The sequence below is a fragment of the Raphanus sativus genome, chromosome 8, assembly GCF_000801105.2.
Source record: "Raphanus sativus cultivar WK10039 chromosome 8, ASM80110v3, whole genome shotgun sequence".
In the NCBI taxonomy this organism is placed as follows: domain Eukaryota; kingdom Viridiplantae; phylum Streptophyta; class Magnoliopsida; order Brassicales; family Brassicaceae; genus Raphanus; species Raphanus sativus.
In genome coordinates this window covers 12,404,450-12,420,897 of record NC_079518.1, presented here as the reverse complement: position 1 = coordinate 12,420,897, position 16,448 = coordinate 12,404,450, and the positions used below count along the sequence as shown (strand labels likewise).

The window sequence follows — 16,448 nt, the reverse complement described above, 5'->3', positions numbered from 1 at the left end:
ATAAGAAAATATAAATGTAAATACAAAATTATATTTTTAAATTGATGTAATTTTTTCACATTTTCAATTATATCATTTTGTCTTTCTAAAAGTTGATTAAGTTAATATTGGTAAAAAATATTAATATAAATGTTAAATTGAATTTAAATTTCTGTAGTAAATTTTTTATATCATTTAACTTTAAGTCATATCATAGTTACATAGGATTTATTTCAGTTTTTAGTAAACTATGTCGTAATGATTGTGATGATAATACTTAAACAACTATTTGGTAAATAATGTTATACAGTATATATCTAAATCCAGAGCATACAATTATAAATAAAAATTCAGAAAATTTAATTATATATATATATATATATAAGAATAAAGAAAACATTAAAACCACAAAAATGTAAAACCTATTAAAAAAAGAGGAAACAAATATGAAATATCCCCTTAATCCGGTTAACGAATCGAACCGGATAAACAAGCAAAAGCCGACTCTCCCTCTAAGATCTTTTATAAACCTCTCAAACACACAATCGCTCTCATTCTCAACGTTTCCTCCCTTCGCTGCGCTCTCTCTATCTCTCTCTCTCTGCTCTCTTCTTCGAAGATCAAAGATGAAGAACTACGAACAGGACCAAACTTACATTGATGCCGACGATGAGATCACACAGGAGAAAGGCGATAAGGAGATTACACAAGAGGAGGAGGACGACGACGAGGAGGAGATTACACAGGAAGACGCATGGACCGCCATCTCAGCCTACTTCGAAGAGAAAGGTCTCGTTCGTCAGCAACTCGACTCGTTCGATGAGTTTATTCAGAACACTATGCAAGAGATCGTCGACGAGTCGTCTGATATCGAGATCCGACCTGAGTCCCAGCACAATCCTGGCCACCAATTTGATTTCGCCGAGGTTCTCTAACTGCTAGGGTTTTGAAATTGAAATTGAAGTTTGTGTGTACTGTTTTGTTGCAATTAGGGTTTGCCTTCTCCAGTAAGTTAGCTTGTTGCAATTAGGGTTTGGCCGAGGTTCTGTAGCTAGGGTTTCTCTTTTCTAGGGTTTCCACCAGAAATTGAAGTTCTGTGCTGAGTAATTGTGTGTTGGTATCTTATATAGGTTTGTTGCAATAAGTCTTTTGTCATTTTTGAGGTGCAGCTGAGATCAGTTTTGGCATTAGGAAGATGTGGTTAGTATTATTTTAGCTGTACCTCTCTGATGAAACTTTATCTTCTTGCAGACAATCCACAAGATTAGTTTTGGACAGATTTATGTGAGTAAACCAATGATAACGGAGTCTGATGGAGAGACTGCCACCTTGTTCCCCAAGGCTGCAAGGTTGAGAAACCTCACCTACTCTGCTCCTTTGTATGTCGATGTTAGTAAGAGCCTTATTACGAAAGGGCATGACGGTGAGGAAGTTACGGAGACACAGGATTTTACCAAAGTTTTCATTGGAAAGGTCCGTGAATTAACTTTGTTTTTGTGCAAGATTATATAAGCGGCTTCTGCTATGCGGTTCTGACAGGTTTCTTTTTTAAAGGTTCCCATCATGCTTCGGTCTAGTTACTGTACCTTGCATCAGAATTCGGAGAAAGATTTGACAGAGCTTGGAGAGTGTCCTTATGATCAGGGCGGATACTTCATTATTAACGGCAGTGAAAAGGTTCTGATTGCTCAGGAGAAGATGAGTACGAACCATGTTTATGTGTTCAAGAAGAGACAGCCAAATAAGTATTCTTATGTAGCTGAAGTCCGTTCCATGGCAGAAAACCAAAATAGACCTCCAAGCACAATGTTTGTGCGTATGTTCTCTGGCTCCAAAGGGGTAAGAGAGAAAGCTAAATACTCTTAACTCTATTAGTTTCTTTAAATTCTAAGATAATTGTAAATGGATGGATGCAGGGTTCATCTGGACAGTATATTCAATGTACACTTCCATATATCAAGAAAGAAATTCCTATTATCATAGTATTTCGTGCATTGGGATTTGTTGCCGATAAAGACATATTGGAACGTATATGCTATGACTTTGGCGATACTCAGATGATGGAGTTGCTCAGGCCTTCCTTGGAAGAAGCTTTTGTCATTCAAAGTCAGCAGGTAACCCATTGATCCTACATTTGGCTAATGATATCTTTATTCTAGCTCTTCCGTTATTGGGAGAATTAGAATTGATCATGTACTCAGTTTGATAATTTTCATATTGTTTCAGGTTGCCCTTGACTATATTGGAACACGTGGTGCACCTCATGGTACACCCAAGGAAAAGAGGATAAAGTATTATATAATAACCAATTGACTTCGGTGTTATGATGTAAGATGTTAGCTATTAAGATGTTGATACTGAAGGTTTGCAATATTATCATTGCAGGTATGCAAGAGATATCCTTCAGAGAGAAATGTTCCCTCATATAGGAGTTGGGGAGTTTGAGACGCCGAAAGCTTACTACTTGGGGTACGTATTCAACTCACTCGTATTCTTTGTGTTTCATAGAGCTTTGTGTTTGCTCATATTATGCTATAACCCTCAGGCTTATCATACACCGGCTGCTGCGTTGTGCACTTGGCCGAAATCCAGAAGATGATAGGGATCATTATGGTAACAAAAGGCTGGATCTTGCTGGTCCTTTACTTGGAGGGCTGTTTAGAATGGTTTGTTACCGTCCCACAATCATGAATTATTGAAAAGAAAATTAAAGAGTTTTATGTATCCTTTTAGTTGATCTCTTACTGACTTATAATCTTCTTTATTGTAGCTTTTCAGAAAGCTAACGAGGGATGTGAGATCTTATGTTCAGAAGGTATCTTAAAAATTTACTCTTTCTTAACCCACGAGGACTTTGATTCTAGTTTGTTATTCTGTGTTTGGAAGTCTGATTCATGTCGCTTTAACAGTGCGTTGACAATGGCAAAGAAGTCAATCTTCAATTTGCCATTAAGGCTAAAACAATTACCTCTGGCCTGAAATATGCTCTTGCTACTGGGAACTGGGGCCAGGCAAACGCTGCTGGAACAAGAGCAGGAGTCTCTCAGGTATGTGTCTTTGTTTTTTTTTGTTTTCAGCCCAAGTAATATTTTGATATGTTTATTAGGTTTACAGTTTTGGTCCATTATGGTTTATTGCATGATCTACATGGTTCTCAAGTCTTTTACTTACACCAGGTTCTAAATCGGTTAACATATGCTTCCACTTTGTCACATCTGAGGCGTCTCAATTCTCCTATTGGGCGTGAAGGTAAAAGCCTTGTTCTTTTTCCGGCAGTTCTATTTTGTCCCCAGTTTATCTGCTAGTCCAGTTGGTGTTGTGTATTTTAGTCACGGTTCATTTTATTATATCCGCATCCTTGCAGCTTAGATTCACTTGTAGTTCTGATTTTCCCACTTGAATGTTAACGGAGTTTTATATGCCAGGAAAATTGGCAAAACCGAGACAACTGCACAACTCACAATGGGGTATGATGTGCCCTGCTGAAACACCCGAAGGACAGGTACAGTTGTTGCATTTATAGAACTAAAAATGTTTTAATTTGGGTTTCATTTAGTTCCATTTCTTATTGTGGATTTGCTTTGTCAGGCTTGTGGCCTAGTGAAAAACTTGGCGCTCATGGTCTACATTACAGTTGGGTCAGCTGCTAATCCCATTTTGATATTCTTGGAAGAATGGGGCCTTGAGAATCTTCAGGTCTGTAGCACTAACACAGTCAGTTTCTTTGCCACTTCGTTACATGTGTTTACTCAAGGTCTTAACTTTGATTGTAGGAAATATCCCCATCAGATATACCCAAAGCCACAAAAATCTTTGTCAACGGAAAGTGGGTTGGAATCCATCGAAATCCTGACATGTTGGTGAAAACATTGAGACTTTTGAGGAGAAGGGTAAGCTGCGTGCAGTTTCTTTCACGGTTTCAAATATTTTAGACAATAAATTGCTACTTTTGTGCAAGTGATATACTTAAGTTTCCTCTTGCAGAATGATATTAACACTGAAGTTAGCGTTGTTAGAGATATTCGTCTGAAAGAGCTCCGGATATACACTGATTATGGTCGCTGTAGTCGTCCCTTGTTTATTGTGGATAATCAGAGGCTCTTAATAAAGAAGAAAGATATTTATGCTCTGCAACAAAGGGTAAAGTTTATAGTCTTTTGTTCTTAAAGTACGTTTTGTTATAACTTCAGTGTACCAATACTCGTTTTCAATAACCCAGGAAAGTGCAGAGGAAGATGGTTGGCATCAACTACTCGCAAAGGGGTTTATAGAGTACGTAGACACCGAGGAAGAGGAGACTACTATGATATCCATGACTATCAATGTGAGTAATCAGAATGTTTAAAAATTGAAGATGTGAATAAATGCACTTTTGGGGCACTCATAGGCACAGAAAACTCACTCTTCATTTCATTTTAGGATCTGGTTCAAGCCACGCTCCGTCCTGAGGAGGCATATTCTGACACTTACACGCACTGTGAGATTCACCCTTCTTTGATATTGGGCGTGTGTGCTTCAATCATACCATTTCCCGACCATAACCAGGTTCTGCTCTCTTAAATTGACTTATCTATGAGAAGCAATTTAGTTATGTTAAAAGTCAAATTCATGCTAACTATCTCGTGTACTTTTTGTCTGCCACTTGTTCGTTTTGATGAATTAGTCACCCCGTAATACATATCAATCTGCTATGGGAAAGCAAGCCATGGGAATATATGTCACCAACTACCAATTCCGCATGGTATGTTTTGTGGTCTCTTCTTTCTGCCATCGCTTGTAATAATATACTCCATGCATTAATGATACTGCTATCATTGTTCTGTCAACCAGGATACCTTAGCCTATGTTCTATATTACCCTCAAAAGCCTCTGGTCACCACAAGAGCTATGGAGCATCTTCACTTTAGACAACTTCCAGCAGGAATTGTGAGTTTTATTTTGCTTGAATCCTTTCAGAATCCATCTTTTACTCTTCTCTCAAATGTGTTTTTTTTTCTTCTTGTTGTTGTGTAGAATGCTATTGTTGCCATTTCTTGCTATTCTGGATATAATCAAGAAGATTCTGTCATTATGAATCAGTCTTCAATAGATCGTGGTTTCTTTCGATCCTTGTTCTTCCGGTCTTACAGGTGAGTATATATCATTCTTAAGGGCATTTGATTTCAGTTCCATTTTATTTATACTGCAATATATTTCCTGGCAGAGACGAGGAGAAAAGAATGGGGACCCTAATCAAAGAAGACTTTGGGCGCCCAGACAGAGTAAATACACTGGTAAGACACTTGTGGTTCATATTTTCTGTTGTGCTTTTTTTGTTAGTGGAGTTTAACACTTAAAACTTTGCTGCAGGGTATGCGACATGGTTCTTATGAGAAACTGGATGATGATGGTCTCGCGCCTCCTGTAAGTAAATGATTTAGTATTCCTTTAATAGGATATATCTGATATATGATTAGACGATTAGTGCTATAAAGCGTATCATACAATTTTTTTCAATATTTTGTGGTATAGGGTACTAGAGTTTCAGGTGAAGATGTGATCATTGGGAAAACCACTCCAATATCTCAAGACGAGGCTCAAGGACAAACAGCACGATATACCAGACGTGATCACAGTATAAGCTTGCGTCATAGTGAATCTGGAATGGTTGATCAGGTAACTTTGGTATTTCTTGCAGTTATGAGTTTAGAATGTTTAAGGACTGAACTATGAATACGATCATATTTTGTTTAAACGTGGGCTCTGGAAGTTCTCTAATTTTTTCAACTGGTGAACTTCTTGTAGGTTTTATTGACCACAAATGCAGATGGTTTGAAGTTTGTGAAAGTGAGGGTTAGATCAGTTCGTATTCCTCAAATCGGAGACAAATTCAGTAGTAGACATGGTCAGAAGGGAACTGTTGGCATGACGTACACACAGGAGGACATGCCTTGGACGATTGAAGGCGTTACTCCTGATATAATTGTGAATCCACATGCTATCCCGTCTCGGATGACGATCGGACAGCTAATTGAGTGCATCATGGGAAAAGTGGCAGCTCACATGGGTAAAGAAGGAGACGCCACTCCTTTTACAGATGTCACGGTAACTTTGCCTTTCCTTAGCTCCTTGTTTAGTTGTGACTTGGGTATGAATCTGACACATCGTGGTGGTTTCTTTAGGTGGACAATATAAGCAAAGCACTTCATAAATGTGGGTACCAGATGCGTGGATTTGAGAGAATGTACAATGGCCACACGGGCAGACCACTCCCAGCGATGATATTCATAGGACCAACCTATTACCAAAGGTTGAAGCATATGGTTGATGACAAGATCCACTCTCGTGGACGAGGTCCTGTGCAAATCTTAACAAGACAACCTGCCGAAGGAAGATCACGTGACGGTGGATTGCGTTTTGGAGAAATGGAACGAGACTGCATGATTGCTCATGGTGCTGCTAATTTTTTGAAAGAGAGGCTGTTTGATCAGAGCGATGCGTATAGAGTACATGTGTGTGAAACCTGTGGCCTCATCGCCATTGCAAACCTGAAGAATAACAATTTTGAATGCAGAGGTTGCAAGAACAAAACAGATATTGTTCAGGTAAGGTTTCCAAATTGTGTTCAAACAATTTTAGCCTCATCTTTTATATCTTGTTAATGCTCATTGTTCTCATTGGCGTGTTATCTACTAATCTCTCTTTGACAGGTTCACATTCCATATGCTTGTAAATTACTGTTTCAAGAACTTATGTCAATGGCGATAGCGCCAAGGATGCTTACTAGAGACCTAAAATCAGCTAAAGGCAGGAAGTGAGAAGTTTTCTTGTTACCTTTGGGCTCATATCTCCGTGATAAAACTAAAACTCAAAATTGTGGATTGTTCATTTGGTATTTCTTTTGAAACTAGAAACTAGAGAGCTATATTTCAAGAGAGGTATATGTTAACCAAGAAACAAAAAAAAAAAAACTCTTTTTGTGATCATCGTTCACTTGTAAGCACGCTAAGGTATGAGCTCAGCAGTATTCTTTCTGCGCATCAAGTCTCTGTTCCCGCTATGGTAAGCTCTTCTTTCTTAACGTCCAAGAAGGGCTTTAAAAGAAAGCAAAGCTATAGAAATGCTTGACAACCTTCGAATTCCATTAAAAAGCCTAATGAACATTCACCATAGTTGATTATAGCTGAAACAAAGTACCAATAGAGCCTGACGAACATTTCTCGCTGCAAAATGAAGCTTAATCCTGCTCAAGGACTAGATAACATTCTCCAGTATCATGAAAAGTGACACAGTCAACTAAAAGCTCAAAACAGTGATTTCATGGTCACAAGTTTCCACCACTAGAACCATCTTCTTTATACTCTTCTTTTTTATTGTGTCTAGCTACTGCTTCGCTGCTCTATGTCTCCTCATTAATAGAGGTGGAGCGACCTCTGATACAAACCTTGCTAGACGTGCTAGGGGGTTGGTTGCCAAGACAAGCTCTTGCCAATAAGTTCATCTATTTATATTATATTTTTAGTTCTTAACTATAAATTCATGAGGGATACTATTTTTGAGAAAAAGAAGTTTATATATCGAGTAAGCTATTTTAAAACATCTATTATAGATCTGAATGTTCAGAATAACACACACCTCTATTAGTATAGTTATCAAATGTTCATTCATTGTCATGACAAATTTCGTAAGATAATAGGGAAGAACATAACTCAAAACTTTATATTTGGACACTGTAGACGACGAAGAGAAAACAGAGTCCACCATAAGAATTTGCAAGGGTTGGCGCCACATATAACGGGTATTCTGTTGTCATATTAAATAACATTGTTTACAATTAAAAATCAAATAGTAAAAATCTATAACAACAAAGTCTGGGTGGTGTAGTCGGTTATCACGCTAGTCTCACACACTAGAGGTCCCCGGTTCGAACCCGGGCTCAGACATCAGTCTTTTTCAAAATTTCGTGTTAAAAGAGAACTCTAGCCAAACCACACTGATTAATTTTTAAATTTTATTACCCTGGAACAACAAATCTTCAACAGTTTTCTGTAGAAATCCAGATTGATAGTAGAAGTACAAGCTAAATATTTTAGACATAACAGTGTTTAAAAAAAAAAGACATAACCATAAACCATAGATTTACCATAATTACACACTAACGTATCTCACATCATGTGATTAGGCATAACTTAAAAACGAGAAAAGACTAAAACAGAGCAATGCATGAACATTTGAAAGCACATAGATATCTTACTATGAAAGACACAATGAACTGGTGATGATTAATAGTTTATTTATATTATAAAAGACCTGACAAGCAACTTATGTCTGAAACTTTAGAGAAACAAAGATGCAAACTAATAGAACTTAAATTAAAAAAGACTCAACAGAAAACACAAACGAAAATAACATTATTAGCTTAATAAATAAAAGATAAGACGGGTAAAGCGGATGACCGAAAGACCACATGATAAGAGGACTTAAACACACACTTGTTTCTGACTTCGTTATTCTTGTTCTTGATCATGTGATTAGTGCCTTATAATCCTCTGTTTCCACTAGTTCTGGCATTAAGATTCATGCTCATGGAGTTGTTGAAACTCTGTTTTGGCTTGTTTTGATCCTCTTGATTTACGCGGGAACTGTTATAATTATTAACATGTCCACCAATTGATTGGTTATTCAAAGGATTACCAACCACATCACTGGATCCAACATGGTAATAACCTTGGGGAAACGACCCATCATTGAACACTGGGCGATCACTTCGAACTGGAAACACCATATCACCATGATTTTCAGGCAAAGAACCAAAATGGTTCTCAACAACAGCAGCAGAAGATAAAGAAGACGAAGAACCACCAATAGATCCAAGAAAATCGTTGGTTTCTTGATCATGTAAGAAAGGCTGGTGATGATTAACTTGTTGGATCTCAACAGGGACCCCCTGAGCAATAGATGGTTGATCTATCTTTGGACGCCTGGTTTTACGGCCACTGCCACCAATCGCTATGTTCCTTCAAGTCACACATTCAATTATTCAAACTAAAAACTTATTAAAAATTGATTTGATTATCTATATCACTAACATATATTTATTTTATTAGTCATTATCCAGAAAAGACTAGAAAATTGTCTTTTGAGTTAGGATAATGAGATGATAGAAGATCTATCAAGAAGTTGATTCACTGCACCGTGTGAGTGAAAGCTGAAAAAAAATGGTGTTCGTAGGATTAGTAATTAAATTTTTCATGCCTCCTAAAATTTTGGGAAACGACTATTCCGGCTAATGGTGAAATCCACGTGCCGAATGAGCAAGAGTGGAAGCCCATTAGTGAAGGCGGTTGGGGCAGTACAAACCTCGCTGTGCATTAACAAATATCGAAAGATGAAATCCAACATTGAGCTAAACAGTAAATACAATACTTAAAACAAAACTCTTCAACATGTTTGTAGAAACTTTCACATAAAACAGGAAACAAATAGAATACTCTTACAAATGCAACGACGTAAATTAAACAATAACCAAAGTAGATGTTACTAATTATTTTATGTTTCAGCAACGAAATAAAGTCAAGGCTTTGTTAAAGTGTGTTGCTTTGGCTGCAAGGTACTCTTCCCATGTCAAACGGCGGTAGAGAGGAGGATGGTCCGTGTCGGCAGTTAACGGACCAATCTGAAGGTTCTTGGGGGGGCCAGAGAAATAGGCGGCTGAGACACGGTGGTGCGTCTTGTTCACCACCGCACGGTGCATCGTACTTTTGAACCGTCCATTTGATATGATATGAGACAAATCGCCCATTATGACAACAAGACCTCCTTCCATTGGCTCCACTCCAATCCACCTCGACTTTTCTGCCTGTAGATTTTGAATCTCTAGACCTGACCAATGCAATCGATGTTGCATAACTTACAGTTTTTTTTATGTTTTTGGAATGAACGTATACATTTTGTAATATCTGAGATTCGATCGCATACTTCCACTTAGTATGAGTAAAAAATTATGTATTTTTTTGTCAACTAAAAAATTATGTATATACATGCAATTTATAACAATTGTTTTATTTGGTGTTAAAATTACTAGGTATGAATAATCCACTCTGACCATTTAAGATGTTACTAAAATAAATAAAAATTATTAAAAAAATTATATTTAAAATATGTAACATTATCTGGTTTCCAGAAGAACTATCCCCTTCTTATTAATCAAGGAACATTTTTGAAGACTAACCTTAAATGTGTAAGTTATTTACATGAGTGTCATGCTGACGTGGCGGCTCCATATTCAATATCACTTCAATTATGTAATCACCCTTAATTGACTAGAAAAATTACACTCAAATGCCATTATGGTAACACTCGAATTTTTTCATATACATTATAGTTCACAAGGAGACATTGGACGATTTTGTATTTAAGAAAAGTTTTCATTGTCAAAATTAATGATGGTTGCCATATATATATTTAGACGGTTTGATTATTACATAGACGTTATAAAAGACAATATATAATAAGGAAATATGTAGTATAACTATCATAATATATTGCCATATATAATGTTACCAAATCAAAGATCATTGCCATATATAATATTACGAAATTAAGTAGTATAATGTTGCCATATATTATATGTGATTTTTTTTTGAATGAAAGATGTATCGGAAGCCATTTTTAAAGGTGAATACTTTGCTCCTCGATATATGAAAAATTCAAAATTTTATTTAAATATTGTAATTTTTAAATAGTATGCCACACAATTAAATGTTATTCAAATACTTAAAACAAAAGATGAAAATAACTAAAATAACTAAGAAGGTTTGTATTCGGTTTGATTATTACGTAGACGTTATAAAAACAATATATAATAAGGAAAGATGTAGTATAACTATCATAATATATTGCCATATATAATGTTACCAAATCAAAGATCATTTTCATATATAATATTACGAAATTATGTAGTATAATGTTGCCATATATAATATTTTTTTTTGAATGAAAGATGTATCAGAAGCCATTTTTATAAAGGTGAACACAAATATTGTAATTCAAATTTTTATATAAATATTGTAATTTTTAAATAGTATGTCACACAATTAAATGTTCACATATACAGTATTTGTATTAAAGTTTGACAAAGCAGTCTACATCAGAGAGCAAGTGAACACAAAATAAAAATAATAACTTTTAACTTTTTATACCTTAACTTTTAAATATGAACACAAAATAAAATAGCAACATAGAGCAAGTATTTGCACCCCATGCCTTAACTTTTTATATTTAGACTTTGAATTAAATATTAATCAAATTGATAAAATGTTTAAATGTTTAAAAACTATACACAACGTTAATGAATCTTGTATAGTAATAATAACGAAAGGTCTGTTTTTATATAACAAAAGTATATTCTTTCTCTTCAATAAGCAAAATGAAAGAATATACTCTAAGTCCGTATCATTTGGAGATCAAAATTTTTAAAAGTTGTAATCTTAAGTTTTTATAAATTAAAAAGAATCTTGCTTAGATATTATTTAATTAGAATGTCAATTTGGTTTATGTGGCACCATAAGAATCAATAGAAAAATTAGTAAGTCCAAAATCCAATTGTTAGAAAAACTTATATTAGTCCAAACATATAAACTTAATACTCTCTGATCTCATTAAATTAATACTCGGCGGCTTTATTAAATGAGATTTTCTTTAAACGGCTCAAAGTTGATTTATATTGTGATCCAACATCTATTTAAATCAAGTGTAAGATTTAAATATTTTTTTTAAACAATTGTAAGATATACTCTTAGTCTGTACTACTTTGACATCTATTTAAATCAAAGTTTGCTATATATTATGGCCTAAACATTGCAGGATTTTGGTATAAATAGAAAAATAGTTAAAAGACGATTTGATATAAAAAATAGCAAAGAGACGCAGCTATTCAAAATTATTTTGTTTATAAAAGGAAAAAAGAATATTGTTCAGTTCCAGGCTTTCTTCACGTACATAAATTTATACAAAGAATAATACTGAAACTAAATTGTTTTGTTATTACCAAACGAACTTATACATCAAATATTTTTCCTTACAACATAATTCTTAAGAACTTAGATTATGAAATTTTTGTTTAATATTAAGAAAATTCTTTGGTACCTACCTAATTGTAGTATAGGAAAATATTAATAATGACCTTTCGTAGTAGTTAATGATAAATTAGGTGTCTTCCTTCACCATGTGCAGTAATTTTTTTAAAATATAAATTATATCTAAAAATGAAATTTTATTCTTTTGTTACCAATATTTTAATATAATTTGATTTAATTTAACATAAAATTAAGATAAAAATAATTTTGTTTATTTAAAATTATATTTCAAATATATATATTTAAAATAATAATCTTAGATAGATTTTCTATTTATTTTGGTTAAATATATTAAATCAATGGGTATAGAATCAACAAACTTAATAACTAAAATGTTTATAGAAAATTTAGATATATAAGAAACTAATTATTTTACGATTAAAATTATTTTAAAACAATTGTAGAATATTTTGAAAACTTTAGTAATAAATTGTATAACAATAAAAAAAAATATTTTGAAAGTTTTATTATCATATTTTGAATATATTTAATAAAAATTGTAGAAATTTTTAGAAAACTTTAGTAATAAAAATTTAAATATTAATAATATTTACCAAAATGACTGTATAACGCTAAAATAACATGTCAAATATGTTTGTGTTAGTTATTGAAAATTTACATAAATATTAGTTCACTATATAACGCTAAAATATGGTTTCTAGATAATTAATGCTAATTATTTTCAATTTCTTAAAAATCCGAAAATTCACTTATGCCTACTATATATATACGATTGAGTTTTTCCTTAGAAATACCATCAATTTTTTCACAATTATTAATTTATGATTATAGGAGTATCAATGATATCACATTTAAATTGTTTGATTTGGATTTCTATACTTTTAGGTGTATCAAATATTTATAGTTAGTTATTATTATATATTGAAAACATAAATACCAAATATATTTTGATCACAAGAACACATGTTTTTCGAAATCATCAAATTTTACAAAATATGAAAACGTAAGTTTTTAATATATATTTCACCCTGCGCAAGGCGCAGGTCTTATCCTAGTTCATTATTAGTTACTATAGTATGTATTTTTAAATCAATATTTTAAACTTGATTTTATCAAATTTTAACTCAAAACTAATTAACAGTGAAATTATTGACCCATTCTTCCCCAAATATGTTCTATCTATCCATCTTTCAATTTGGGATGTTCTAAAGAAATTGGAATTTAATATATACTAGATGATAAGAGGCGCTTCAAAATCGCGGAAATATTTTTCTAAGAAATCAAATTTAGAAAATAAAAAAGTGTTTTGGTATGTATGATAATATTTTTATTGATTCATATTTGTATTGAATATAAATTTAAAAAATCATGACACATAAAAGTTTTATTACAGAATTTATTTAATGGTAAACTATTGATTTTTAAAATCTTATATATACACAATCTTTAATTTTAAATTAAAATTTGTTTTATTCAAATGAATGTGTTTCATATGTGAAAATACAAATAGAGTAATCTGTTAATTATTTTACTTCATATTAAATGAAAATATTTCAGTATTTAAACTTTCAGAGAATTAATTTCTTTAAATTATTTGTATGTTTTAATCATTTTATTTTATCAAATAGTTTGTATTAAAATTGATGAGAAAATTATTAAAAAGTGAGACCTAATTTTTAAATGTCTGGAAACCATTTTTATTATTATATTGTTTGAAAACATGATTAGTAATATAATATTGTTTTGCATAATTAACTTTAACGATTTTTTATTAATTGTCAATGACATTTATGTAATATTACACGAGACTAAAAGTTAAGTTCAATATAATGTCTTTGTTTTAATAAGATAGATAGATTAGTCGAGCTGGCATCTCAAGTATATACTTTATAGTTTTATAGTTTTGTTAATATCTAGAATATATGGGTGTTAGATCGACGTGAGAGTGAAAATTCTATAAAAACAACTACAACTAAATTTTGGTACTAATCTCCTATGTATAATCACTGACCTGGAATGTTGCCTTGATAGAGGATGGTCAGTAGGGAAGAGTCAGTGTGAGGGGCTAAACCCATGGCTAGACCAGGGTCAGGGCAGACCGGATAGGAGTTCAACTGCAGAAAAGATTGGCTCGAGTTGGTTCTTGAACCAGTTATGTTCGGTACAAGCCATCTCAATTCTTTGTGTGTTAGTCCTAACGAACCCATCACCATTCTTACTAATCTGTGACTCAAATCCTTCATTTCCTTCTGATACTCTTCCATCACATTGCTGCATTTATAAGAACCATATATAAGATGTTAAAAAGAAACTTTGAAATTATGTAAACTGAAGTTGAGTATCAGATATGATATCGCCGGAATTAGGAGCCCAAAATTTTACTCATTTATGATAAATATTATATGGGATTTGGGCAAAACAGCTTTGAATAACACATATAGCACAGTTTCCTACATTAGTGTTCTCAATTATATATTTCAAAACTAATCATGTTTTTGTTGATAAAACAGTCTTAAGATTCGTCCAAAGATTTTGTACTTTGAGAAAATAGCTGTTTATGCTGCGTTATTAGAGCCAAAGTACCATTATAATGTTAGTGGTAAATATAATTGAGCCAGAAATATATATCAAACATATAAAATGTCATGAATTTACCAGAACTCGGCATGATCATCGGGCCATAGGAGTGTAGCGTGACGCCGAAGAGAGAAATCCATAATGGAGAATCCCTCAGACCACATAAGCTTATCATAAAACATGGAGATTCGAACCATACCGTAACCAGTTGACTCGTCTGGTGATCGGACAGCTAGGATCTTACGATGCATGGGTAAAGAGAAAAGCCTTTTCATTTGGCACTCAACGTTGTGGAGTAACGAGGGCGGGACCCCATGGTCTGTGATATGAAACACACCCCATTCCTCACAGGCATGTCTTAGTAGCGCTTTCTCAGGGCTGGATATGTTGATGACTGGAATAGGTCGGGTCATGGGTTCAGGTTCGAGTTCAGGTGTAGACCAAACATGAGATTCCGGTAAGGTTTTGGTGTTGGTGAAGTCTAGTGGGATGATGCGGTCATGGTTAACAGGGTTGTTCTTGAATAGCTGTGCTACGGAGCTCATGATATTATATTTGTATTTTTTTTTTTTGTTCTTCCTCTCTTGGGGCTTGTAATGGATATGAACATTGTAGCTAGCTGTAGCGCAATATATAGAGTTTCAGAGAGTTATACATGCACACATTTGTAAGATGTTATTCAATTTTGACTATTTTTCTTTCTCTACATATTTATGTATATTATAAATATGATTAAGATGAAATAAAGGAGATATTTTGTCGTCTAGGGAAAGTATATATCAAAAGGTATTAACTCTATATATGGATCTTGTAGTATATGGTTTTTTTGTTTTATTCAAAATGTAGCTCCCACGAAGTTGAAGTAAACATGCTGACTTTGTAAACAATTACATTTAATCACTAATTAACACTATTCGTCTAAATTTTCACGATGATTTTTCATAAAGAATCGGAAATTATGTAAAAAAATGTGATGGAAAGCAGAAAGGGTGACTCGGCTATTCGTCAATAGTCACAAAACATAGCAGATGGTAATACTGGAAGTTTTAATCACACAATTCACAATTACAACACATTTACTAGTAACACATTGATACGTTTGCATTGTTTATAGCTTTGGTGCATCGTCATCCATGCGAAGTTGACTTTGTATTACTAATTTTACTATGAAGATATGTGCATTATATAGAAAATAATGGGTTCTTGATAATTAATGGTAGAGCATTTAAAGTTGTTCTCTCCATGAGTCTTGTCTAAACAGCTCAGGTGCTTCCTTTACAATTCAACCATACACAACTCTAACATACACGTGTGTCGTTCTTTTGTCCTTTTGTCCTTTTTCACATCTTGTCTTAATTCCTTTTTTGTCGTGTTTTCATTCTGTTTCCATCTTTGTTCCATGCATGTACATTTCCTTAGTTTCGTCTTCTAGTTCTCGACGATGTTTAGACAATTATTTTCACTTTTATCAGACAATACAAATTAAAATGGACAGCTCTATTGGTTTAGTACGAGCTAGCTAGTAATGTCCGTAAAAAGCTGCATCGGCTCTGTATGGATGATAAGCACAGTGCGAGCAATAATAGCATACATAAGCCATAAAAAGAAAACATGCTCTTATTCTTAGAAAGATGTGTTAGAAAACCAGTCATCTAAAATCATTGATTAAACTGATCTGTTAGAGAAAATGAAATGAGTCTTTTTGTTAATATGAAATCTCGAGCTTGAGAACATTTTGGCGAGAAAAAGATGGTAATCGGTGAAGTTGTTTTTGTTACCTTATTTTTGTAAAATTAACAAAACGTTTTCTTATCT

At 33.5% G+C, this 16,448-nt stretch overlaps 2 protein-coding genes, 1 non-coding gene and 1 pseudogene across 3 annotated transcripts; 2 read left to right on the top strand and 2 right to left on the bottom strand.

Annotated features, from left to right (window-relative positions):
- The first annotated feature begins 529 nt into the window (after nt 1-529).
- LOC108819104 (DNA-directed RNA polymerase II subunit 2) lies at nt 530-6,944 on the top strand. The gene is made up of 25 exons (XM_018592095.2): nt 530-905; nt 1,231-1,452; nt 1,534-1,818; nt 1,896-2,093; nt 2,206-2,270; nt 2,365-2,448; nt 2,525-2,645; nt 2,750-2,794; nt 2,889-3,026; nt 3,156-3,228; nt 3,405-3,481; nt 3,568-3,675; nt 3,753-3,869; nt 3,964-4,119; nt 4,199-4,303; nt 4,399-4,524; nt 4,643-4,720; nt 4,810-4,905; nt 4,993-5,108; nt 5,183-5,252; nt 5,329-5,382; nt 5,491-5,634; nt 5,764-6,063; nt 6,141-6,563; nt 6,669-6,944. Exons 1-25 carry the CDS (start codon nt 606-608, stop codon nt 6,774-6,776), a joined length of 3,609 nt encoding a protein of 1,202 aa, XP_018447597.2. The 5' UTR covers nt 530-605; the 3' UTR covers nt 6,777-6,944.
- An 883-nt stretch (nt 6,945-7,827) lies between these two features.
- On the top strand, nt 7,828-7,901 carry TRNAV-CAC (transfer RNA valine (anticodon CAC)). The gene has a single exon. It is a non-coding gene; the product is annotated as a tRNA-Val (tRNA).
- A 476-nt stretch (nt 7,902-8,377) lies between these two features.
- LOC108819995 (dof zinc finger protein DOF4.3-like) lies at nt 8,378-9,330 on the bottom strand (annotated as a pseudogene).
- A 184-nt stretch (nt 9,331-9,514) lies between these two features.
- Nucleotides 9,515-15,178, bottom strand: LOC108821777 (gibberellin 3-beta-dioxygenase 3). Its single transcript, XM_018594769.2, has 3 exons — nt 14,712-15,178; nt 14,068-14,327; nt 9,515-9,840 (listed from the first exon to the last, which is right to left on the bottom strand). The coding sequence occupies exons 1-3, from the start codon at nt 15,176-15,178 to the stop codon at nt 9,515-9,517; spliced, it is 1,053 nt and encodes a 350-aa protein (XP_018450271.2).
- Nucleotides 15,179-16,448: the final 1,270 nt, after the last annotated feature.